Source organism: Lepus europaeus, chromosome 8 (assembly GCF_033115175.1).
Source record: "Lepus europaeus isolate LE1 chromosome 8, mLepTim1.pri, whole genome shotgun sequence".
Lineage (NCBI taxonomy): Eukaryota > Metazoa > Chordata > Mammalia > Lagomorpha > Leporidae > Lepus > Lepus europaeus.
The window spans coordinates 71,233,921-71,261,201 of NC_084834.1; the positions used below are offsets into that span (position 1 = coordinate 71,233,921).

Here is a 27,281-nt window from a genome sequence, read left to right on the forward strand (position 1 = left end):
CACCTAACCTAGAGGAGTCATAGACTGAATTTTTGACTCCTGGCTTTTGCCTGGCCTACATCCTACTATTGTGATGTTTTCTCTGAATTAGCAGATGAAAGATACTCATTTCTTTCCTTCTCTCTCTCTCTCTCTCTCTCTCACTATTCCACTCCCTCTTCCTCACCTTCTCCCTCTCCCTCTCCCCCTTTTAAATAAATATAGTATGTTGAATAAATGCTCATTTTAACATTAAAGGAAAATATATTTTTAACAATTTCAAAGGGAAATACAGAGTATACTCCATATACTTTTCTCATGTGTTCCCCCAAAGTACTACTTTAATACCTTAGGTGACTGGAGGAAGGTACTTATCTATATTTACTTAAGGCAATACAATCTTTCTCATTATTGAGAACAGCACAGATTATTTTATGAAAGTAACATATCTTTTGACCAACACAGTTTTGTACAATTTCTATGATCTAGGTTAAGAAGACCAGTTTTTTTTTTTTTTCAAATAACATGCAAATAAGTTGAGACTAAAACAAAATGAGTGCAGTTATAAAAACTCAGATGTAGAGCAAGTTGTAAAATATACAAATTCTTCAAAGTCAGGACTCATTACTTTGTTGTTTATACCTAAAAAGAAATTGGACAGTTGATAAAGATGAGAAAATGAGTGAGGAAATTCAATTCGATTTATATGAAATTTCATATAATTTTAAGGATTTTAGAATAAGGAAAGACTAAGAACATATTCTTGATTGTGAGTTCTCATAGACCTTTTAACACATTTTTGACAAAACTCAACCTATTTTGCATCCTTGTATTTGTATCAGAGAATAATATTAAGCTCTTCCCTAGCTTGCCTCTATACTTGAAATGTGGTAGATCTTTAAATTAATATGGTCCAGAATGTATATTATACAGCATGTCATTATATTATGAGAACCACATTATATCTTGGATACCCAGACAAAATCAGGATGTCCTACTAAATATAAATGTCCAATAAAGAGATAATTTTAATAAAAATAGGTTCCAAATATTCATGGTTTATTTGAAACTTAAATTTTACCACATGCCCTGTATTTTAATTTGCTAAGTCTAAACCTTAATTATGAGTGTTAAAAAATCACAATTAGAAAAAAAGTTTTGGAAAGATATAGGGAAATTCAGTCATATACTTTTGGTGGAAATTTAGTCCCAGAATGGTAATGCTCAGATACCAGCAGTAGATTTTTTTAATTTGCCTATAGTGGCATAAAAATTGGGATCTTTCCTTCATCCACATGGATTTAATGTGTTCCTGATGCTGTTGCTAAATCTCCATTTAGCCTCCTAATACAGCAAATTGCCAATATTTAAATTTTGGATGTTTCTGTGAGATACTCTTGAGTACATGGAAATGCTTTGTGGCCTCTGTAACTATCAAAGAGTTCATGATTGGCAGGAACCACAAAATGATTCAGTCTTAATGTCAACACTGAATTTTTTCTTAAATATTTTAGTTAGGATGAATACTGATGAGGAGTTATGTGTGTTAAATATGAAGTAAATTTTTAGTAACCAAAAAGCTATCAGTTCATCCAAATGCTATAGTTCAGGAATGGGGTGATAATATAAAGAAAAAGGAGAAGGAAAAAAAAAGACAAGCTAGGTAGCTCCTTATGCATTAATTACTCTTCATTCATGATTCTTAATCACTGTTCTTCCAGTGTAAATGCCTGGTGGAAATTAACTCCAAAGGAAAGTGTTCATTTAAAATATCAATATCAATTAAACACAATGACAAAACTCTATTAACTGTTGGATATCATGTTTCTATCTTAATAAATTCCAGCATTATATAGCATGGCATTTAAAGGATCTCCTTTGGATTTTCTTTACAGATGGTATAAGATAAGAATAAAAGTTTCTCTATTAACTTAAAACTGAGAGAAAACTTATACATTATTTTTTTAAAAATTTTTTTTTAATTAATTTAATTTTTTTTGACAGGCAGAGTGGACAGTGAGAGAGAGAGGCAGAGAGAAAGGTCTTCCTTTGCCGTTGGTTCACCCCCCAGTGGCTGCTGCGGCCAGCGCATTGCGCTGATCTGAAACCAGGAGCCAGGTGCTTCTCCTGGTCTCCCATGCGGTGCAGGGCCCAAGCACTTGGGCCATCCTCCACTGCCTTCCCAGGCCACAGCAGAGAGCTGGACTGGAAGAGGGGCAACCGGGACAGAACCCGGCGCCCCGACCGGGACTAGAACCCGGTGTGCCATCGCTGCAGGCAGAGGATTAGCCTAGTGAGCCGCAGCGCCAGCCAAACGTACACATTATTAATCATTAGCATTCAACGGATGTTACCCTGTTTGTTTTACTGTTCAGACAAGTTTCTCTGTTCAGTTTCTGTTACTAAAAATTCATCTAAATAGCTCATTTTTTATTTATAAATAGGTTATACTATATATATACTATATATATATATATGTGTGTGTGTGTATATATATATATACATATATATATAGGATATACTATATACAAAAACAAAGACCTTTCATCTTGAAGAGTAAATCCATTTCTAGCATCCCTGCCCTAGCATCTCAGTACACTGATAATAGGTATTATTAAAACACTAATGAGTGCTTGCTTCAACAGCGCATATACTAAAACACTAATGGTTAAGTCATCCGCTTCCCACAGGAATGACTTGGGTTGGTTCCTGGCTCCGGTTTCCTGTTAATGCAGACCTTGGGAAGCAGCAGTGATGACTTTGTTTCTGGCTCTCCCCTTCAGCCAGGTCCAGGCTGTTGCTAGTATTTTGGTATTTGGAAAGTGAACCAGTAGGTAGATGTGCTCCCTATGTCTCCTTGTATCCCAAATAAATAAATAATTGATTAACTCCCACATTAAGCACCTGGCTCCTGCCTTCGGATCAGCGCGGTGTGCCGATTGCAGCACGCCGGCCGTGGCGGCCATTGGCAATGGAAGACCTTTCTCTCTGTCTCTCTCTCTCTGTCCACTCTGCCTGTCAAAAAATTTTTTAAATAAATAAATAAATAGTGAGCATTTTAACTGTTAAAAATATGTATGAGGGGCCAGCACCATGGCTCACTTGGTTAATCCTCTGCCTGCGGCGCCAGTATCCCATATGGGCACTTGATTCTAGTTCCGGTTGTTCCTCTTCCAGTCCAGCTCTCTGCTGTGGCCCGGGAAGGCAGTGGAGGATGGCCCAAGTGCTTGGGCCCCTGCACCCACATGGGAAACCAGGAAGAAGCACCTGGCTCCTGGCTTCGGATCAGCACAGCGCTGGCCATAGCTGCCATTTGGGGAGTGAACCAACGGAAGGAAGACTTTTCTCTCTGTCTCTCTCTTTCTCACTGTCTATAATTCTACCTGTCAAATAAAAAAAAGTATGTGTGAATAATAACTCTCTTCATTGTACAGTGAAATATACAGTGAATTAAAAGTATAAGAGAGGGGCCAGCACTGTAGCAGAGCGGGTAAAGCTGCCATCTGCAGTGCCAGCATCCCATATGGGCACCAGTTCAAGATCTGGAAGCTCCACTTCCTATCCACTCTCTGCCATGGCTGGGAGAGCAGTAGAATATGACCCAAGTCCTTGGGCCCCTGCACCCATGTGGGAGACCCAGAAGAAGCTCCTGGCTTCAGATCAGTACAGCTCCAGCTGTTGTGACCAATTGGGGAATGAACAGCAGACGGAAGACCATTCTCTTTCTCTGCCTCTCCTCTCTCTGTGTAACTCTGACTTTCAAATAAATAATAAATCTTTAAAAAAGTATAAGAGAATTGTGTATGCATCTGAAACTTCTCTTTTTTTGAGATTTTTATTTATTTATTTGAAAGGCAGAGTTAGAGAGGGAGAGACAGAGAAAGATCTTCCATCTGCTGGTTAACTCTCCAAAGTGCTTCAAATGAGCCAATCAGAAGCCGGGAGCCAGGAGTTTCTTCCAGGTCTCCCAGATGGGTACAGGAACCCAAGAACTTGGGCCGTCCTCCACTGCTTTCCCAGGCCATAAGCAGAGAGCTAGATCAGAAGAGAAGCATCCAGGTCATGAACCGGCAGCTCCAAAATGGATGCCAGAGGTGCCGCAGTCAGAGGCTGAGTCTACTACACCACGGCACTAGCCCCTAAAACTTATCCATATGTTTTGGTTGAATTATTTTTCTATAAGTATTTTGATAAATAGACAAGAATTTGCTGATATCCAAATTTTTTAAAAGATTTCTTTCTTTATTTGAAAGACAGAGTTACAGAGAGGCAGAGGCAAGAGAGAGACAAGTCTTCCATCTGCTGGTTCACTTCTCAGATGGCCGCAACAGCCAGAGCTACGCCTATCCAAATCCAAGAGCCAGGAGCTTCTTCCAGGTCTCCCACACAGGTGCAGAGGCCCAAGGACTTGGGCCATCTTCCACTGCTTGCACAGACAATAGCAGAGAACTGGATCAGAATTGGAGCAGGGGCTGGCGCTGTGGCACAGTGGGTTAATTCCCTGGCCTCAAGCACCAGCATCCCATATCAGCGCCAGTTCCTCTCCTGATCCAGCTCTCTGCTGTGGCCTGGGAAAGCAGTAGAAGATGGCCCTAGTCCTTGGGCCCCTGCACCCACATGGGAGACCCAGAAGAAGCTCCTGGCTCCTGGCTTCGGATTGGTGCAGCTCTGGCTGTTGCGGCCATCTGGGGAGTGAACCATCAGATGGAAGACCTCTCTCTCTGCCTCTCCTCTCTCTGTATAATTCTGACTTTTGAATAAATAAATAAATTTTTGAAAAAACAAAAGAAGAAGAAGTGGAGCAGCCATTACTTGAACCGGCACCCATATGGGATTCCAGCACTTCAGGCAGCAGCTTTACCCACTATCCACAGCGCCAGGCCCCTATGTCTAAATTCTCCAACTCTATCACAATGTAGTATAGAAATTGAAAGGATTGATTTGAAGTCTTAAAATATAAGGTTTTGTCTTTTTGAAACAAAACATAATGCCTTGGAGGCATAATATAATTGTGAAGGTTTAGTTAAAGACAACTTCCATATTACACTGAAGCAGCAGAGATAAAATGCATAACCAGTAAAAAGAAACCATGTTTTCAATGTTATGATGGCTCAACATCATCATCAGATGAATGGATACTTGACTGCTACAACTTCCATTATTCAGTATGTGTTTTAATAAAGCCTTTGCCAGGTAAATTTAACATTACCACATTTATGTGCCAGCTTTCAAAAGAATTTGGAAGATTTTTAACTATACCAATGAAACTCAGTCTGGACTTTCAATTAATAGTTTCTTTCATTTAGGGATAAGTACTCCTAAAAATAAAATATAGTTACCATAATATCTATGTGTGATCTCTTAATTGTAAACAGTGCTTCCAGATTGTAAAAAGCTAAGACTTGAGTTGAGGGGCCAATGCTGTGGCATAGCAGGTAAAGCCGCCACCTGCAGTGCCTGCATTCCATATGGGCACCAGTTCAAGTCCCGGCTGTTCCACTTATGATATAGCTATCTACTATGGCCTGGGAAAGCAGTAGAAGATGGCCCAAATCTTTGGGCCCCTGTACCCACATGGAAGACCCTGAGGAAACTCCTGGTTCCTAGCTTCTGGTCAGCCCAGTTCCAGCTATTGCAGCCATTTGGGGAAGGAACCAGCATATGGAAGAGCTCTCAGTGTCTCTCCCTTTCTTCTCTCTCTCTCTCTGTCTCCTTCCCTCCTTTCCTCCCCCTCACCCCCCACCCCCACTTCTGACTCTGTGTAACTCTTGACTTTCAAATAAATAAATCTTAAAAAAAAAAAGACAAGTTGATTACAACTGATTCTGTCATGTAGGCTACTAATTTGTGACCTATATGGTTTCAGTGATGATTAGTACCACAGAAAACAGGATTGAAAACAAGCAGTTAGTGTAGCTTACTTATTTATGCAATATTTAAGGTGGTATATGAAATTATATAATTCACGTTGGAGAGCAGAAAGTTGGAAAGAGGGAATAATCTTCTAAACACAGGGAAGAAAATGCCCAAATGCCCAAACAACTCCAAGAAGTCCGTTATAGACTGGAACACTTAGAGCAAACAGGAAGGTGGCTGGAAAGAGTAAAGTAGACAAAGAAGGATAGATTGTGCAGTATCTTGTAGGCCACATTGAGGATAGTTTTTAAAATATGTCTGTAGACATTTTTTTCTTAATGTTTTGAAATGTGTAAGGTATTGTTTAAAATAACATTAGATACAAAAATATTAATGCTATTTTAATACTTCTGGGGCATTCTGATCTCTGTACACTCCTTTCAAGGAACTCCATCATAAGTAAAGCAAAGGATTTTTAACATCAGTGCTAGCAATAGTTATCCATAATTTTATTTCTGGCTTATAACCAAATATAGAGTAGAAAACTTATTTGGTGAAAGAGTAGAGCCTTTGTAGCACACAGTTGTTCAGTGCAAGTTCTGTATTATCAAGTTATTACATTGATGCCATTTTACCTGACAGTGAGATTTAATAATAAGTCATATTTTCTGCTTTCAGCTATGTAATAATCATTTGTGTCTGTTTCTGAATGTGTATTCTTGGAATTTCCAAAGGACAGACTTGATAGAAATTAATAGATATTTTAGCTCTGTTCCCTCTTTCCCCACACCTACCCATAAAAATTATATATTATCATTAAAATCTAAATGGCATTTTAAATTCTTTTAAGTTTAAGTTGGTTAAGGATAAATGAGAAGGTGGTGAATTCATATTTATTAGCATGGTTGTTCAGTCACTGAAATAAAACTCCATGAAAAATTATCTTCAGAATCTCATTATGATCTATCAGTCTTGTTGGGAGGTAGGAGGTTTGGGACTACTGCATTGCTTAGGAAAGAAGGGAAATTTGATGATCATTGTTGCTTAGGCTTTTAATTAAATAAATATCATTAAATAAATGATAATGAAAATCATGAAACAAAAACTGGTGAAGATTCTCAAAATGTTGTATGATTCTAAGAAGCTGAAGAGTTCTTTCTCCTAATAGTGACCTACTTGGTTCCCTTAAAGCATATGACTAATTTTGCAACATATAAATAGGTAGATGTGAAAAGAAATGTTTCCTATTATGTTGAGAACTATAACTAAAAATAGGGTCAGAGTTTATCAGAATTTTCTGCTTACATTGAATGAAGAGTATTTTAATGAATCTGATACGAAAGCTATTCACTATAGCTTGTTTTATAATTTTTTAAAAAAATTAATATAAAGAGAACAGATTTCATGTATTTCACAGGTACAATTCTAAGATTATTAAAAACTTTTTATTGAAATATGTATGTATACCAAGAAATTCAAAACATGTACATAAAAATGTGTTTTTTGTCCTCTGACCACACTCAAAACCAACACTCAAATTAAGAACAAAACATTAGTAGTACCATAAAAGTCCTCACTTTTCCTTCTCCCTTCCCATTTTTTTTGGTTTGATATAGAAAAAAAAAGAGTATATTGTCTTTTATATGGGATGATTCAGTGAAGCAGTATTTTTAACTTTATAATAAATTATTTGATATACATACAATCTTTATACTCTATATATATTAACTGCCACAGATAGTAGAAAACATGTGATATATGTCTTTGGGGGCCTGGGTTATTTCACTTAGCATAATGATCATGTGACATTTATGCATGATGGAATATTAGCCATAAAAAAGAATGAAATCCTGGCATTTGCAGCAAAAGAGAATGCAACTGTTTTATGATTGACAAAAATTTCTGCTTTATGATTTTTCTGAAGAGTCCAAAAATTATAGTTTAGATCAGTGTTATTAAAAATATTTTGTTTCAAGATACCAAAGATGGAAGTAGTTCACTTTTGTTTGACTACTGAGTATTTTTATGTGCTTAGGTTTGCAGGACACTTAAAATATACCTATCAGTTTTCACTTTTCAGGTTTAAAGGAAATTAACCACAAAGTCCTAGAGTTAGAAAGTATGATTAAAATTTTCCACATATAGTTCTGATAATATTGCAAGTAAGAATGGAAGGACTGAAGTATGTTTAAATGTTACATGTAACAATTATTGTCCAGTGTGCCATAAGAATTTAGTAATACTCATGGGTCACATTTCATCTCTCTACCTGCCTCTATATGTCTACACATTTAGCATAAAATGGAAGTAATATGATGTCTACCTGTCATAAATGGTTGTTATCAACACAGTGAATAATAACTTCCTACTACATGTCCCTTTTAAATGTGCAGTGTGTGCTAAGTCAAAACAAAACACAAAATAAATGAAAACAAACAGAATGGAGTGGAGAGAAAAAGGAATGATACAACAGGAATTATTAGGCGAATTATTTGAAATGATGTAGCATAGAGAAAATGACATCAAATTTTCTTAAATTACAGGAAACTACACTTAATTACTTTGAAAAATTCAGTCCATTTCAATCCTTCAGTACAAACATTCAGTACAATGAAAACTGCTTATCGAACCTGAACACAAGGATCTAGTTGCCAGAGAAATCAAAGGCTCTTGTTCTATTTCTGATTCACCAGCAAATGTAAAAGAAAGAAAATAATGTTTACAACAGACCCAGTGTGCTGAATCTTCCAAGCTTCTGCATTATTCTGTTCCTTGAGGTGTGCCATTTGCTGTTATCCACACAGCTGCTTTGCATCATATTTACTTACTCAACTGCTAACTGATGAAGACAATTATGTGAGACTGGAAAACAATTTAAATACTCATATGTCAGCAATGTTTATTACTGTTTCCTACTTATTTCTCACTTCATTGTGAGCATTAAGCAGCAGAGATGATAGATGCTTCCCAAAGGTACCAGTTATTGTATGCACATCTCTTGGATTTAGAAGGCTAATTAATTAAAGTAGGGGCACATTAACACATTGTGCCATGCTTTCACTCTTAGGCATAGCCAGGATTGTGTTTATAAAATATATTCATTGGTTCAACAAATATCTAGTGACTCGCTACTGTGAATGTGTATATGTATATATATGATAAGTGTATTTGTATATAGTGTACAGTTTATTACTTTTCCCTCATTTCTTTATACTGACCTAGAGCATTCCTGCATAATTATTTCTAGTTGACCCAATATTACTCTGAAACTGTGAATGACATTGATGACTTAGGTTACCTGAATTACATATGGTATTACTTCTGTATTTAAGAGTCTCATGCTCTACCGACTGAGCTAGCCGGGCCCTTTTACTTCTGTATTTAATTAAGTCACTTGAATGACTTCTGTTTTAGTTCTCCAATCTTTTCAGTTAAGGAATTCAACTCCTGTCTCAGAACTGTACTGTAGACTCAATAGGATCTGGAATTCAGTGGAATCTTTAGTGTGGATGGATCCCTGTACCTTAACTGAGCTGGGAGATGGGGGAACATTAGGAATGGGTGAGGAATGGTTAGCTTTTAGATATGTGCTGCAGGTTTTATGGGGCAGTTAGATTGAGAAATTGAGGCACTATTAGATAATTTTTATGACAAAATGATAAGTTTACGTTGAAGACTAGTCAGAGTTTAGGATTTGCTCTTGTTGATCTACTAAAATACCAGATTGGGCCTGGTAAAAGAGTTTCCTTTCAGGGCAAGACATGTTAAGGAGACTATAAGGCTATGGACATGTTTAAAAAGCTCTTTTCGCCCTAAAACTGCCAGGAGCATGAAGGGATTTGTGTGTGTGTGTGTGTGTGTGTGATCTTCATGAGATTTAAAGCATGAATGAGCTAAGTATATGCAAAGGAGCACCTGAGGAAAATAATACAAATGGTATTATATAGATTAATTATAGTGTCAGAAAGGCTGAACTCCTATACATGGAGCTAATGAAAAATACTATGTTGATAACAGAAAAGCAAGGCAATAATACATTACTTTTGGGAAACATACCATAATGTTTACCAGTGAAAAAACTCAGCTTGTTTTCAAGCTGTGAAACATCTAATGTGGATGAACTCGTGTCAGGAAGTCTTGATCACTTTCTGTTAGGATATGTAAGTTTATTCCTTAAACACTTGATTAGCAAACATTACTACACAGCAGGCATGCAGCAAAGATAGGTACTACCTTGTGATAAGATGGGGGAGTAAAACTGGGGCTTGAAAAATAGCAAAAGATTATGACTATAAAGTAAACAAAATATATCTTTGTATAAATTAAAACAAGCAACAGGAGAGGGAGGATGAATAAGAGTGGGGGCAGGAGGGAAGGTAGGATGGGAAGTATCACTATGTTACTGAATCTGTATATATGCGATAAATGAAATTTGTATAACTTAAATAAAAAATTTTTAAAAAAGAATACTTCATAGGTGGTATCCAGAACATTCACTATATCACATCAAGTGTATAGTGGGACCCGTGTTGTGGCATAATGGATTAAGCTGCTGCCTTCAACTCTGCTTCCCATATGGGGGGTGATTCAAGTCCTGGCTGCTCCACTTCTGATCCATTTCCCTGCTAATGTACCTGGGAAAGCAAGCAGAACATTGCCCAGGCTTGGGCTTCTGTACCCATGTGGGAGACCTAGATGAAGCTCCTGGCTCCTAGCTTTGCCTAGCCCAGCCCTGGCTTCTGTGGCCATTTGAGGAGTGAACCATGTAGAGGATGTCTCTCTCTCTCTCTCTCTCTCTCTCTCTCTCTCTTTCTCTCTCTCTCTGTCTCTCTCTCTCCCCCTCCACACACCCTCTACTTTCAAATAAATAAACCTTTTTTGAAAATTAGCAAAAGAATGACACAAAGGTGTTGGGCTGCATAGATATCTTAATGTAAGTAAGATATTAATAGACCAGAGAGTAGGATGAGGACGCAAAGATAGCTGGAGTAGATGGACTGGAATAATGCTGGTGGTGGTGGTAAAAATTGGTGAAATAGGCAGAATGCTGATTATGGAGGCCTTGCCTGACATGATAGGTAATTTGAGCTTTATTCTGTATGCAATTGGAAAATTGTAAGATGAAAAATTACATGAGTCTACATTTTAAAAACAATTCTGGCTGCAGTATGGATGATGGATTATAAACCTATAATATAAATCTATAAAATTATATGAGTCTAAACAATGGAAAGACAGAAGTTATTAAAGGATAAGTTCAAGAATGTGATAAGGAGTACCTATTGAATTTTGCTCTTTACCAAAATAAATTTCATGACAGTCCTGAGAGGCTGCTAATGATTTAGAACTCTCTTTGTGTAGTAATAGCACTCTATCTTTACATTACTTACGCTACAAATCATTCTCATTACAAACAATCCCTAAATGTGGATCTGGTTATCCAGTTTATTGAATCTTTGGAAGACCTAGAATGTATGTCCTATCCATCAACTATAAGTATATTTCATCTCAGTACATCAAATGATGATGGAGGCATGGTCAACCAAAGGGAATCATTAAGTACTGTCCTTAGAATTTACTTTTTTGAAGCATGCATATTTTGCCATTCACCTCATTCTCTGCTGTTGAGATAAGCAGATTTAATATATTACTACAACTCCAATCCTAGCCTTCCCATTCTATTCCAGTTGTAAAAATCAAACACACATACACACACACACTTTACAGAGAAAGAAGATACATACCCTTTGAACTTTCTTTTTTATCTGTTTCAATATATAAACATTTTCAATGGAAGTAAAATTTATAAACAATGAAATGTATAGGCCTTAAGGAATTCAGCTTTCCTCTCAGAACATTTAGACAGTTAAACATAACAATATAGTCAATAAGGCATCAAAGATATAGAATATTTTCATCACCAAGAAAATTCCTTTTACCACCTGCTAGTCAATCCCCAGTCTCTAATAAGTAACCACTTCTCGGATTCTATAAATGTAGAAGAGTTTTGTCTGTTCTTGGCTTTTTATCTTCTGAATTGTGTCTTTTGGTAAGTAATTTTTTATATTTAATGAGGTTTAATTTATCAATGTTTTTCTTTTATGAATATTGTCAAGGGGTGAATGGAGCTCAAGCTAGCTGAGCTTCCAGGTGTTGGAGTAGTTGATTAAGGCAACAAGCCAACCTGAAATTAAATTAACAATCACTTCCTGAAATAGTGTAAGCAAGAAGCTAAACTTCTTGAAAGAAAGAGCCATCTCTCTCGGTCAGTTTCTCCACATGGAACAATGCCAATCGGGGTAGGTGGATCAGCACAGGCATGGGGCTTGTTTCCTGCCAAGGGAGCCCCTGAACAAGAGGTTTGGGTAGAGGGCAGGTGGAGAGATCTGGGAGTGGAAAAGTGCTGAGACTGGAAAAGCTGAAGTCAATTTTCCCTTCCCTCCAGTAAGAAGGTCTTGGAAGAAGTAACTAAGGAAAGCCTCTGGATAGAGAAGGCTGGACTGGGGATACTGACATGTTGTAGGAGCATTAGCAGCCAGGAGGCTGTAAGTGCAACTTTGATAGCACTCCCTTCATCAACTGTTACATCAGCTTCTCAGGCCACTCTTAGTCTTCAGTTTATGCCCCACCCCTACCCCGGTAAAGCCAGCTGCAGAGTGTTGTCAAATCTCTTTCTCTCGTCTCCTGCCCCTTCCTATAAGATTACTTGTAATTACCTCAGATCCACTGGGATAATTAATGATTGTCTATCTCAAGATCCTTAATCACATACTCAAGGTTCTTTTGCTGTTTAGGATAAGATATTCATAGATACCAAGGCTTATCTGTATATCTTTGGCAGGTCATCATTCAGCTAATATTTTATTAAATATTTTTATAACTATTCATGAGATGTCTTTTTAATTTTGTTTTCTTATAGCTTTCTCAAGTTGGCATCCAGATTATACTAGTTTCCATTTGGGTTATTTAAGGGTATACTCTTAAAACAAGTTAAAAGTATTCTACCCATTTTCAGAATTAATTTAAGATTGTGAGAATTTCCTTAAAGATTTGATAAATTTTCCTAATCAAACCAACTTGAAAGTTTTCTTTGGAAATTTTTCTATTCAGCATTAATTTCTTTTGATATCTGTGACTAATATGGAGTGCATTTCTTTCTGTGTGAAAATGTTTTTGGTAAGTTATGTTTTTCAAAAACTATCTGTTTTCATGGCACTGCCATCCCTTTAATGTTAGAAGCATCTATAGTGATATCCCTTCTTGGATTCTTGATATTGATAATTTTTTATCTTCATTTGTGCTAGTGTTCAATTTCACTAATATTTTCTAAGAACCAATTTTTTTACTTTTGTTAATGTTCATTGCTGTTTTGGTTGTTGTTTTTATTTTTCCTTCTATCCACCTTCCTTGGATTTAATGTGCTGTTGTTTTTTGTTTTTTTGTTTTTTTATTTTTTTCAGGCATAGTGGACAGTGAGAGAGAGAGAGAAAGGTCTTCCTTTGCCGTTGGTTCACCCTCCAATGGCCTCTGTGGCCGGCGCGCTGTGGCCGGCGCACCGCACTGATCTGAAGGCAGGAGCCAGGTGCTTCTCCTGGTCTCCCACAGGGTGCAGGGCCCAAGCACTTGGGCCATCCTCCACTGCACTCCCTGGCCACAGCAGAGAGCTGGCCTGGAAGAGGGGCAACCGGGACAGAATCCGGCGCCCCGACCAGGACTAGAACCTGGTGTGCCGGCACCGCTAGGCGGATAATGTGCTGTTTTTTTTGAGTACATAAGGACCAAACTTAAGTCATTGTTTATATAACTTTCATCTTTTTTAATATACGTGCCTCTAAGCCCTGTAATTTCATCGAAGAACTTTTTTTAAACTGAGATTTGATTATTACTGATTTAAAGATATTTACTAAGTGCCATTGTGATTCTTAATTTGCGAAAATAAGAGTTTCAACAAAAATTTTCAGTTATAAAAATTTCTTGAAACTTACTTTTTGTGCATGTTTTTATCTTTCTTATCAAATATTCTATCTAAATATGAAAATAATGTTTATTTTGATGTTTTGAGTGTATTGCTAAATAAAGTAAGTAATAATGTAGGTTGAATCCTTCCAACAATTAGGTTTTTTCCTCTTTTTTAAATGAATGAAGAGGAATATTAAACTCTCCAGTTAAAATTGTAGCTTTATCTAGTTCAGCCTTAGTTCTCTTGAAGTTCTAAATGCAAATACTCTTCAGTTGCTTTATGTCACTTCATGGGATCAACCTTTTATTATTATGAAATGAAGCTCTTTATCTCAATGATAATTTTTGTCTTGACCGCTTTGTCTGATATTATTAATATAATTACATGAACTTTCTTAAGCTTAATCTTTTTTGGTATTTTTTTGCTAATTTTATTTTTGATCTGTGTGTTACTTTGTACATAAAATGTGTCACTGTAAAACATCATATATTTGTTTCATATCTGTTTATTCAGTCTGATATTTGTTCCTTTTTAAACTGAGGTTTTAATCCATTTTCCTTTAATATAGTTTTTCAAGTAGTTTGATTTATTTCTAGTTGCTCCATTGTAATAAGCACCACACTACAATACTGAAGTTATTTGCTTTTCATAATTGTCAGTTGTCTTTTAAACATAATGAGAAGCAAAAGCAAAAATCTTCTATATTTACCACCATATGCATCATTGTCACTGCTTTTCATTCCTCCCTATAGATTTGAATTTTTTCTTTTTTTTTATTTTTAGCAGTTTGTGTTGTGCCTCCATGTATTTCTCTTTCTATTTATCATGCTCTTAAGGCCTTTCAGTAAATTTTCACTTCAAACAAATTACTTCTCTGTTCTTGTATTTCAATTTGATTCTTTTTTTATTGTTTGCATTAATGTGTCTGTCCATGTACTCTATTTTTTTTGGTAAAATTTATTTATTTATTTATTTGAAAGGCAGAGTTAGAGGTCTTTAAAGCCATATATACTGATAAAATACATGGCAAAGACTTTGGCTTTTAATATCTTCCTTTAGAATCCTTACGTTTTATCTGCTAGATATTTAATAATTTGTGAATCCTTTGGTTGTTGTAAATTTGGTTTTATTATTTGTTAAAATTATCATTATTTAAAAAATTTTATTTATGTAAGGTGAACAAATTTTATGTATTTCTCATATACAGATTTAGAATCATAATAATAGTTCCTTCCCACCCTTGCTCCTATTCTTCTCCTCCTACCATACTTATTTTTTTCTTTTAATTTTTACAATGACATACTTTCAGGTTCTGTTTCTTTTTTAATTACTCCAAGACTGTGACTTGTCTTATACTTTTAATTGAATACTCAAAGTGCTCAATGTGAAGTTTTACACTGACTGGACCGAACTCTAAAATTTCTTACTCATTACTCATTTCTACCATCTCTCAGAAGTTAATACCATTCTTTGAATACAGTAAGAACTGACTTGTAGTTCAATTAAATAAGCATTAGGGAGATCATAGACATATTTGCATGGAGAAACATTATTTAACATCTTATTTAACCTTGCATTGCAAGTTATTAATGATCCTAGAGGAAACCTGACTTTTAAATAGTTGGATTGCAAATGGAAAATATGAGCAGTGGGACTGGCATTGTTGCACAGCAGGTTAAGCTGCCACCTGCAACCCATTTGGATGCCAGTTCCTTTCCCAGATCCTCCAGTTCCCATCCAGCTTCCTGCAAATGTGCCTGGGTTGGTACAGATGGGGAGCTTCAGCCTGAGAAGCTGAAGATGGCTAAGAACTTGGATCCCTGCACACATGTAGAAGACCAAATGAAGCTCCTGGCTTGTTGTAGCCATTTGGGTAGTAAACCAGTAGGTGACGACCCCTCTATATCTCCCTCTCTATATGTATAACTCTGCCTTTCAGATAAATAACTGATCTTTTTTTGTTGTTAAAGATTTATTTATTTATTTATTTGAAAATCAGAGTTAGAGAAGGAGAGGCAGAGACAGAGAGGTCTTCCGTCTACTGGTTTGCTATTAAATAAAAACCTCAAGTTATTGGCGATTTCTTTTTTTGCACATGGTAGTCCTTTCTCAATGAACATCAAATAAATGATTTTTTAAAATTTTAACTCATTTTAATGTAAATGGGTTAAAAATAAAGTCATGTTTTATGCTTGTGCTTTGTATATACAAGATTATTTCATAACTTTAGCCGTGCTATTGGGTGGTTATTCTCTACCTAGTTCACAAGACAAAATTATGAGCTTGAACAAAGGATGACATTAAATATTTTTAAAAGACTTATTTTATTCATTTGAAAGACAGAGTTACAGAGTGAGGTGGAGCCAGAGAGAGAGGTCTCTATCTGCTGGTTCACTCCCCAAATGACCGCAATGGCCAGAGCTGAGGTAATCTGAAGCCAGGAGCCAGGAGCTTCCTCCAGGCCTCCCACACAGGTGCAGGGGTCCAAGGACTTGGGCCATCTTTCTACTGCTTTCCCAGGCCATAGCAGAGAGCTGGATCAGAGGTGGAGCAGCCGGGACTCAAACCGGCGCCCATATGGGATGCCGGCGCTGCAGACCACGGCTTTAACCCACTGCACCACAGCGCCAGCCCCGATATTAAATATCAATCATATTATTTTTAATTGTGAGATGAGAACTTTAGAGTAGATAAGGAAATGTTTCCATCATATTGCCCAAAATGTCTGTTAAATGTCCTTTGTAAGTGCAGATATTTCAATGTGGCTTCAATGACCCTTCTGTCATGTGAATATACAATTGTTTTATAAATATTTATATTTCCTGCAAATTTACCTTCCATTTCATCTGGCTAAATGCAAATCAACTTGTATGTGAATTTTTTGATGATAGTATCCTTTGGCAATGGAATTTATTTTACATGTGGATGAAAAGTCAAAATTTGTTACCCCAGTCAAGAAGTGAATCAGGTACAACTAGGATATATTGGTCTGTTATGTAGTGAAGTTATGTATGAAGTTATGTAGTTAAGAGGTTTGTTTGGGCTCACAGTTCTGGCCCAAATTCAAGGGGCCATATTAGGTGATGGCCTTCTTGCTGGCAGGCTCTTGTTTCTGACAAGTACAATGTTACTAAACAATTAAAGAAAATATAGACACAGTAGCTGATGTGTAACAGTCACTGAATAGATTATTGCTATTATTATTATGAATATGATGTCTATAGACACAGGAGTTCTTTATTATGCTATAAGAAACAAAAACAGTACTAAGAATAGTCACTGTATCACCAAAATCAACATTTATTACATGCTTACTATATGCCAGTCAAAATAGTGCCATGAGATGTTATTTATTTCCAGTGACTGAGGAGGAAATCAGATTTACAGAGATTCACAATGGTAATCTAGTAAGAGAGTTTCAGAGTTCAAATCCAAGTAAACTACCCCCAGGTGTTATGCTCATATTCACTGTTTGCTGTATGCTTATGTAGATGATGAGGAGGAAGATGGGTAATGAGGCTTATAAATGAGCTGTACCTAGAGTTTGACATAATTCAACAATAATTTGGGGGGATTTCTTTATCCTGCCCATTGATTTTTTTAAAAATTGAGGTGAAATCACCTAGCAAAATTAATCATTTTAAACTATACAGTTCATTGATGTTTAGTATATATTCACAATGTTATACAACCATTGCCTATATCAAGTTCAAAATATTTTAATCACTCCCAAAGAAAACTCCATATCCATTTTGTGGTCATTCCTCATCCACCTCTCCCCATAGCCATGTTCAAGACTATGACCAAGCTAGAGAGGGAGGGCGAGTAAAACTTCTGGAAAGCTTGCTTACTAGTTTCAAGTTGCCTTTTCCTTGATTCGGCATTTGTTTGCTAGACAAACTTAGATACCTGAGAATTTCTCTCTTTAGCTGCCCAGTCTTTATCTTAACTGTTTTAAGTGAAAGTTTTCTGAAATAAATGAGAATTTCTTTCTTTTTAAGCGGAGTAGAAAGACCTACCTTAAGATATTTCTTCCAGTTTGTGTTTACATACTTCTCTTTGTGAAATATCAAATTGACAATGCTATGGAGCATTTTTAAAAATACATTTCACCATATTAACCATTGCTCAAATAAATGCAACCATGACTCAAAGCTAGTCTAACTCTGTATTATAGATTCTTTTTTAAGAACAACATGTGAGATGATGAAGTCTGACCTCTTTGTGTAGCCCTGGAAGAACCCAGCTGTGAAGTTGGCAAATATCACCAATAACAGGCAAAGGAATGCTTAATTGAGTAACTGGTCTTTCCAGACCCCTTGGCCATATTCCAAATCTAAAATGAATTGGGAAATACAAAAGATGCCTTATAACCCGTTGGTAGCTTAAGACATTCTGCTCATGGTAATAAATTTAACATTAAGCTACTAAGCTTTCTCATGTCTTAGTTTCTTTATCAGAAATGGTGGTGTGTAGAGAGGAAGATAACAACACTTGTCTTTAAGAATCACTGTGCATATTAAATGGACTGTGTGAATGTATACAGTGCCTGACACTTCATAGATGTTCATTACATGTCATTTTCCCCTTTACTTCTGCAAGGATTCTTCACCTTATAATGGAAGGCAACTCTAAATGCATGACTCATGCACCATCCACAGAATCTAGTCAGTGTCTTTTTCCTTTTCTCTTTATATTGTAAGCCCTTCATTTCAAACAGAGAAATAGAGAACTTAACCCATAATATATTTTTCTTTATTGCTTATCTGAACTGATACACTTATTCTTGTACAGAGAAAAAGAGTGTATTTGCCATTTGCAGATTTTAGAAATAAAGGAAGAAAAGCTCATCAATGCTCAACTCCTTTATCTTAGCCAACTTCTTGATTTCTTTTTTTTTTAAAAAAAAGATTTATTTTATTTATTTGAAAGAGTTACAGAGAGGTAGAGACAGAGAGAGAGGTCTTCCATCCGATGGTTCACTCTCTAGATGGCTGCGACAGCTGGAGCTGCGCCGATCCGGAGCCAGGAGCTTCTTTCAGGTCTCCCACGTGGGTATAGGGCCCCAAGGACTTGGGCCATCTTCTACTGCTATCCCAGGCCATACAAGAGAGCTGGTTTGCAAGAGGAGCAGCCGGAACTAGAACCAGTGCCCATAAGGGATGCCGACGCTTCAGGCCAGGGTGTTAACCCATTACGCCACAGTGCCAGCCCCCAACTTCTTGATTTCTATTGCCTTTGTGTGAACTCTCTAATTTCTGCATACAGGAATGGCTAATTCCTCATCAAGAATCTTTATGTTTTTTTTAAGATTTTATTTATTTATTTGCAGTGCAGAGTTAAAGGCAGTGAGGAAGAGACAGAGAGAAAAGTCTTCCTTCCGTTGGTTCACTCCCCAAACGGCCGCAACAGCTGGAGCTGTGCTGATCCAAAGCCAGGATCCAGGAGCTTCGTCCTGGTCTCCCACGTGGCTGTAGAGGCCCAAGCACTTGGGCCATCTTCTACTGCTTTCCCAGGCCATAGCAGAGAGCTGGATGGGAAGAGGAGCAGCCAGGACTAGAACCGGCGCCCATGTGGGATGCCGGCGCTGCAGGTGGAGGATTAACCTACTGCACCAGGGTGCCAGCCCTTCATCAAGAATCTTTAATAAATAGCAGTGAACATGTCAGTATACTTTACTCTAATAGTCATGGTCCCAAATTCTAGCCTCCCCTCTACCATCTTTGTTTTACTTTGGGATTGTAAAAACATTATCAATTTAAATAGAGCAGATTTTACTTTAAGGAAATGTGTTATATTTTGTGTTGTTTGAACAATGAAATAAGTATATTTATGTGTATATGAATATGTGAATAAAAATACCAAGTAAAATGCACACCTAAAAAAGTATATATTTAAATACATGTATACATAAAATGATTCCAAATGTTCCTTTACTGTCTTGGTTATAAATATAATTAATATCTGTTTTTTAACTGACATCTTTTCTAATTAGTTATTAGCTTTATTTGGATAAATACATTTAGAAAAGATGGAGTTTTTTACACTAACAAAGCAATCCAAATTCCTTTTGCCATTTTTCTGTCTAGAAATCGACATTGAACGCTGTGTTCGAGAATCAATCAACTTGTTTTGTTGGACTCCTAAAAGTGCTACTTATAGACAGCATGCTCAGCCTCCAAAACCAACTTCTGACAGCAGTGGACTCAGAAGTTCAGCACCTTATTTCTCTGCCGAGTGTCCAGACCCACCTAAGTCAGATCTGGTATGTATTTTCATTATTATTATTATTATTGTCATTTATATATCCTTTTTATGTCTTTTTTTCTAACATATGATTGCATTCATACAAATATTTCAAAAAATCTTTGTGTCTATTTGGTTCTACAATTAGGAAGATTTTCCAATATATTCTTATAGATAGAAAGTTTTGCTTTATTATCTATGCAATCAGAGTGTCTATTTCTACCCCTTTTGGAAAGTAAGGAAAGACTTTATTGGGGAAAAAAAGGGATAGAGATATTTGTCATCACTAGACCTGCCTTACAAAAATGCTAAAGGGAATTCTTCAGGTAAAATATGCTAACTAGTAAAACAAAAACATACAAAATCATAAAGCTTATCAGTACATGGGACATTCCCCAGGATAGGAGATGGTAGGTCACCAAGTTTGTCTTAACAAATTTAAGAATCATGTGAAGGATCATTTCACACTGACATGATATAAAAACAGAAATCAATAACAGCTTTCATAAATCTGTAAATCATAGAAAATTTACAAAGTATCTATATAGCAACTGGTAAGGTAAGGAATAATTAAAAATGGAGAGGGACCAGCATTGTGGAACAGTGGGAAAAACTGCCAGTTGTGACACTCGCATTTCGTGTAAGAATGCCTGTTTGAGTCCTGGCTGCTCCCCTTTCCATCCAGCATTCCAGCTAATGCACCTGGGAAGGCAATGCCTGATGACCCAACAGCAGGGCCCCTGCTACCCATGTGGGAGACCAGGATTAAATTTCTGACTTCTCCCTACAGCCTGGCCCAGACCTGGCTATTACAGCCATTTGGGGAATGAAACAACTGATAGAAGATAGATTTCTATCTTTATTTCTTTCTCTCTTCTCTCCCACTCCCCTGCCACTTTGCCTTTCAAATAAATAAATAAATCTTTTAAAAAAAAAAAAAACTAAAAATAGGGAAAGACTGAGGATTGTTTAAAAATAGGAACTTATGTATTGTTAGTTGACAAAAGAAAAAATGTTTTGAAAAACACAGTTCCTTCCTTATTCTTCGGGTATCTTCCCCTGATCAAAATCTGTGTGTCTTTTCCCTCTTCAGCCATCTTGGATCTCAATAATTTAATTTATTAAGGGCTTTATAGTAACAAAAGTTTACTCAGATCTTTTTTCATGTATTGTGGATTACAAGTTTCCCAAGTACCTTGCCAGTTGAGGGTACATGCAGAAAAGTGGTATGGACCATGTCCTCGGTTCAAATAAAGAGAATTAATACTAGCAGTGACCCTACCATGTCTCAGTTACAATTGTGTTGTGCATTTTCCAGACTCAAATGTTATTTAAAACAGACCTCCTCAAGCCTAGAGTTAGCAAGATTATCATCTTATAGAAACACCTTTACCACAATTTATCAATTCCTAATTTTGAATATAATTTAATTCAACATACTTGAAAACTGTTTTGGCAGATATAAATAATGCATCATCAAGGGATTAAAAAATATTAGATTGTTTTGAAGGGTAAACTGAACCAAAAGTTGTCTCAAATCCTTTGTGAACTGATTTATGCATAAATAAATATAATGAAATAAGATGATTCTTTGTTTCTAGGTCAAGAAACTATAAATTAATTATAAATGTTTATCACTTTTTTCTCACTGAATATTCATACATTTCCCATTTTGTAAATCTAATTTATTTCATTACAGCTGTCTACAGCTTAGAAAATTTACATGGTATCTTATCACTGTATTTTAAAACATTAATTTTTATTTTTGACTTTGTTTTGCTAAATTATCTTAATATTATAATAATAAGAAATTATTATTATAGTTGATTTTAAAGATCTTCTCTGTTAGTTATATATTTACCTTGATCTTCTTAACCTAAGTCATTAGTTAGTAAATGCCACTTTTCTGATTTCAGTGTACACTTGCTTATTCTGAATGGTTAGTGGCCTATAAATGGAGCAGGTGAAACAATCATAGAAAAGATGCCCAGAGCAGAGAGTAACTATCTTTATTATATTGAGGAAGTTGTTTTGTTGTTGTTATTATTGTTTCGTGGGTAGTGGATAGAAAAAATTTTTTTTTAATTTTGGGCAGGGCGTTGTTGGGACAGAGATCTTAATGGGAACCACAAAAGAAGTCAATATGAAGTATTGTCATTTTCAATAAAAGTAACACTTTTCATGATATGGAGTATAGTAACCTACTTAGGACTGGGCCGAACTGGCAGCTGAACTGATCTGAGACAGTGCGCACTTCCCTAAGGACGTCAGCGCTGCTCTGATACACCATTAGCATATCTACATTGTAGTTGCTAGAGCTGTTATGCTGGAGGCAGTTTTCATTCCTTTGCCGTCTGATTTAACTCAGTGTTGATTTCTGACAGTTTCTGTAGCAATGTTTTTCCTCCAGTAAATCTATAGAATTTATTTTCTTCAGGAAGAGTGATGGGCACAGATAGTGTAATTCCAGCTACCTAATGAATATCTTGGGCCTTGCACTGAGATCGTTATGCAACCTCAAAGTTCAGGAATGTCATTTGATATATCACTGACATTCTCTGCCCTTTAAAGAAAAATGGGTCCTGGCAGAGTTCTACAGAACAGCTAGTGAGAACAGACACAGTTATTATATGCAGGATTCAGTGAGTCTGATGATTTTCAGATTCCAGAGTGTAAACGTCCTGTTTACTTCAGCCCTTCTCTAGGGATTTCCTATAGAATTTGCAAGATAAACAAGCATTGTTACATGAGAATCAAGAATTATATATAAAACTATGTTTAATTTTCAATTTTTAACCTGATTTTTATATGTGCTAACAGAATCTAACCAAGAGAAGTAGATATTGAAAAAAGCAGCTTTTATCTACAGCATTCTCACATCTGCTAGATAATTGCTGCTAAATATATCTAAGTTATAGACTGCTGTTAAGAAATTATGCAGAAATAAAATAAAACAAGCACTTAGCAAAGGATAGACAAGTAGAGTCTGACAGACTTGACTAATTGTTTTAAACTTTCTTTTTTTAAGATTTATTTTATTTATTTGAACGGTGGATTTAGAGACAGACAGACAAAGGGATACCTTCCATCTGCTGATTCAGTCCTTTAATAGCCTCAAAGGTCAGGGCTGTGCCAGGCTAACGCCAGGATCCGGGCACTGTTTCTGAGTCTCCCAGTTGGGTGAAGCACTTGGTCCTTCCTCTGCTGTTCTCCCAGGCACATTAGCAAGGAGCTGAATTGGAAGTGGAGCAGCCAAGACTCAAACTGGCATCCATATAGGATACGAGCATCACAGGCAGTGGTTTAACCACTATTCCACAATGCCAGCCCCTAATATTTATATTTACCAAATGGATATTTGTATAAGTTTAGCATAAATGTCTATTTTCTTGGAAAAACTAAATAGTTCTCATTGTTTCTAAAAATTCGTGGTAAACTGGATCCCCTTATTTATTTGTGTTATTTATGTTTCCTTTTTTTATCAGATACATTCATTTGTTAGTTTATTTCATTTCCAGTACCAAGAGTTCATTAAAATTATACCAGATATTTGACTCTTTGTTCCTATATAAATTTTAGAATTGGTTACTTATTTCTTAATCCCTAGGGAATAATCAGTTTGGTATTTGTATTGTGATTTAATTAAATTTGTAGGTAAGTAGGGGGAATTGATATATGCTATTGAGTTCTATTTCTTCCAAAAGTGAGGTATGTCTTTCTATTTATTCATGCTTGTTTTTGTGTTCCTCTGTGGCATTTTAAATTTGTCCTAAATATTCTTATTAGTTGTTTCCCTAGACTTTTTTTTTTTTTTGAAGTATGAAATACATTTGTTTAGGTAGCGAACAGATTCAAAGGTGACACTGTAATGAGACTTGCTGAAGAGCTAATGCTTGAGGGGAAGTTCTGCCAAAGAAAGAATCAGCTTGGAGCAAGACAGCTGACTCTTCAGTCCAACATAAGGAAAAAGCAGGCCAGTACCATGGCATACTAGGTTAATCCTCCGCCTGCAGCACCGGCATCCCATATGGACGCTGGTTCTAGTCCTGGCTGCCCCTCTTCTAGCCCAGCTCTCTGCTGTGGCCTGGGAAAGCAGTGGAAGATGGCCCAAGTGCTTGGGCCCTGCATCCACATGGGAGATGGTGAGGAAGCTCCTGGCTCCTGGCTTCAGACTGGCGCAGCTCCAGCCATTGCAGCCACTTGGGGAGTGAACTTATGAAGGAAGACCTTTCTGTCTCTATCTCTCTCTCACTGTCTGTAAGTCTGCCTGTCAAATAAATAAAATCTTTAAAAAAAAAAAAAAAAGGAAAAAGCAGCTTTTTCCTTTATGTTAGCATGTTAGCTAAAGATTAGAGTGTGGCTGTTGGACACTCTCTGTGGCTCCTTTCTTTTTTTTTTTTTTAAATTTATTTAAAAGGGGAAAAACTCATGTATTTCATATATATATATATTTTATTTTTATTTGAAAGGCAGAGTTACAAGGTGGTGGGTGTGGGGTGTAGGGCTTCCATCTGCTGGTTCACTCCTCAAATGGCCAAAAAAATCAGAGCTGGGCTAGGCCAAAGCCAGGAGCCCAGGGCCTCCTCTGGGTCTCCTACATGGGTGCAGGGGCCCAAGCACTTATGCCATCTTCAGCCGCTTTCCCAGGCACATTAGCAGGGAGTTCTATGAGAAGTAGAGCAGCCAGGACTTGAACTGGCACCCATATGATGTGACAGCATCGCAGGAGGCAGCTTAACCTGCAACACCACAGCTTCAGCCCCCATATACATATTCATATATAATATATATACAGTTTTGAGAGCATAATACTTCCCACCCTACCCTTACTCTTTCCCTCATTCCCACCCTTCTTCTTTCTTTTCTTGTTTAAATTTTTAGAATGAAATACTTGCAATTTACTTTATAATCACAGGCTCACCACAACAGCCAGCCCCACGATCTGATTTTTTTAAGAGCTTTATCAGTTATCGTATCAATATCTGTTGCTGATGACCTAGAGGAAGTAAAGAGAACTCATTATCATTGAGTACTGAACTTTGCCTTTTTATTGTTTCAGCTTTTGGAGCCAACTCTAAATCTAGACTCTACCCTATCTTCTATTTATGTAGAGGCTGTTAGTCCTACCAGAAACTGCCAATCTTTTAGTTTATGCCAAGATAATATTTAAAATCCCTGCTCTTGGTTGAGTGGAAATATCCCCAAATTTCCATAGAATGAAGAAGCTTGTGATTTTGAGAGAGAATTAAAGGGAAAAAATATTATATTTGAAAAACAATGAAACTCCACTGAAAATTTATCAACAAAATTTAAGAATAAATTTCAGTTAAATTTAAAATGCCAAGATAGTATAACTTGATTTTTGGAAAATTATCATTGTTTTTACTGCCATACAGCAAGTAATTTAAATTTATTTGAAAGGTAGAGTGGCAGAGAGATAAAGGGAGGGAGAGAGAAAGGAAGGAAAGAAGGAAGGGAGGGGAAAGAAAAAGAAAGAAAGAAAAAGGAAAAAAGAGGGAGGAGGAAAGAGAGAGAAATAGAAAAAGAAAAAGAAAGAAAAGGAAAGAAAGAAGAAAAAGAAAGGAGAGGAGAAAGGAGAGGAGAAAGGAAAAGAAAAGAAATCTTCCATATACAGCTTCCATATACTGGTTCACTCCTCAATTGACCACAGAGGCCAGGGCTAAAACAGGCCAAATTCAGGAACCTGGAACTCCAGCCAGGTCTCTCATGTGGATGGAAGGAATCCAAGTACTAGCATCATCCAATGCCTTCCCAGGGCCATTAGAAGGAAGCTTGATTGGAAGCAGAACAGCCTGGACTTGAACTGGCACTCTGATATGAGATGGTAGGATCTCAAGCAGCAGTTTAACTTGCTGTACACAATGTCAGTCCCAGACTCATATATTTTAACTACTAAATCTTAACTTCTAGTTTTATAATAGGATAGCTATTTTATTTTCTATAAATAAAACATGCAATAATGTATTCAAATATCTAGCAATGTGGCCAGATATTTCAAAAATAAATACATTTTAATAAGATACATGTGTTGAAATGTATCTGTACATTTTATAGACACTATAGCATGTTAAACATTTACCACAAGAACTATTTCCTGGAACTCCTTTTATTAAATATTTTTTCTTGGGGTGGGTGTTTGGCACAATGGTGATGCTGCTGCTTGGGATACCCTCATTACATATCATAGATACTGGATTCAAGTCCTTGATCCACTTCTGATCCTAGCTTCCTGGTTTACATGTGCCCTGGGAGCCAGCCAATTATGGCTCCACTCATTTGGTCCATGCTATCCATGAGGAAAGCCTGAATTGGGTTCCAGGCTCCTAGGTTCAGCCTGGTCCAGCCCTGACTATTTCAAGCAGTAAACCAGTTGATAGGCAGTCTCTGTCTCTGTCTCTCTGTGTTCTCTCTGCCTTACAAATAAATAAAAATCTTGAAATCTATGTGTATATTTTTCCTTTAAATATTATGCTTTATGAATCCCAAAAGGAGCATTTGAAGATTTTTTTTAATTTATCAAGTTTAAATAAAATAAATATTGTACTAATTCATTATAGGTGATAATTTTAATAATGATAGCTGTTATATTTGTTAAATAGATTGTTAAATTTTCTCATAAAAATTCTATATTTTTCATGCCTAATTTGTGTTTCACAAACTAAAATTATTGTCAGACCTTAAATGAATTGAAAAATTAGACTAATCCTAAGATGCTTTTACTTATGTTTTCAATGGGAAAATATAAAATGGATACCAATCAATTGAATGGTATTGATAGTAATCATTCATTCTTATCAGTTAATATTCCATTATATAATATTATAAACTTAAAAAACGTTTCAGTGATCTCCAGCTTTTGGGTTGGCTTGTGACTCTGATCTCATTTAAAATCAGATTCTCTATACTGATATGAAATAAGTTTGAAATATTCACAACTAAATACACTACAGACATTGATGATTCTGTACCTGTATTCTCTTTAAGAAATGTCTAGGGGGCCAGCACCATGGCTCACTTGGTTAATCTTCTGCATGCCGGCATCCCATATGGGCGCCAGATTCTAGTCCTGGTTGCTCCTCTTCCAGTCCAGCTCTCTGCTGTGGCCCAGGAAGGCAGTGGAGGATGGCCCAGGTGCTTGGGCCTCTGCACCCACATGAGAGACCAGGAGGAGGCACCTGGCTCCTGGCTTCAGATCTGCGCAGCTCCGGGCATTGCAGCC

At 36.6% G+C, this 27,281-nt stretch overlaps 1 protein-coding gene across 2 annotated transcripts in view; it reads left to right on the forward strand.

The window, feature by feature from the left end:
- Positions 1-27,281, forward strand: part of TBCK (TBC1 domain containing kinase) — a 259,648-nt gene that overhangs the window by 136,596 nt on the left and 95,771 nt on the right. For both annotated transcript variants that reach the window (XM_062199774.1, XM_062199773.1), the window contains exon 23: positions 19,885-20,060. In XM_062199774.1, the coding sequence (XP_062055758.1) occupies positions 19,885-20,060 (176 nt within the window). The remainder of the gene's footprint in view (positions 1-19,884; positions 20,061-27,281) is intronic.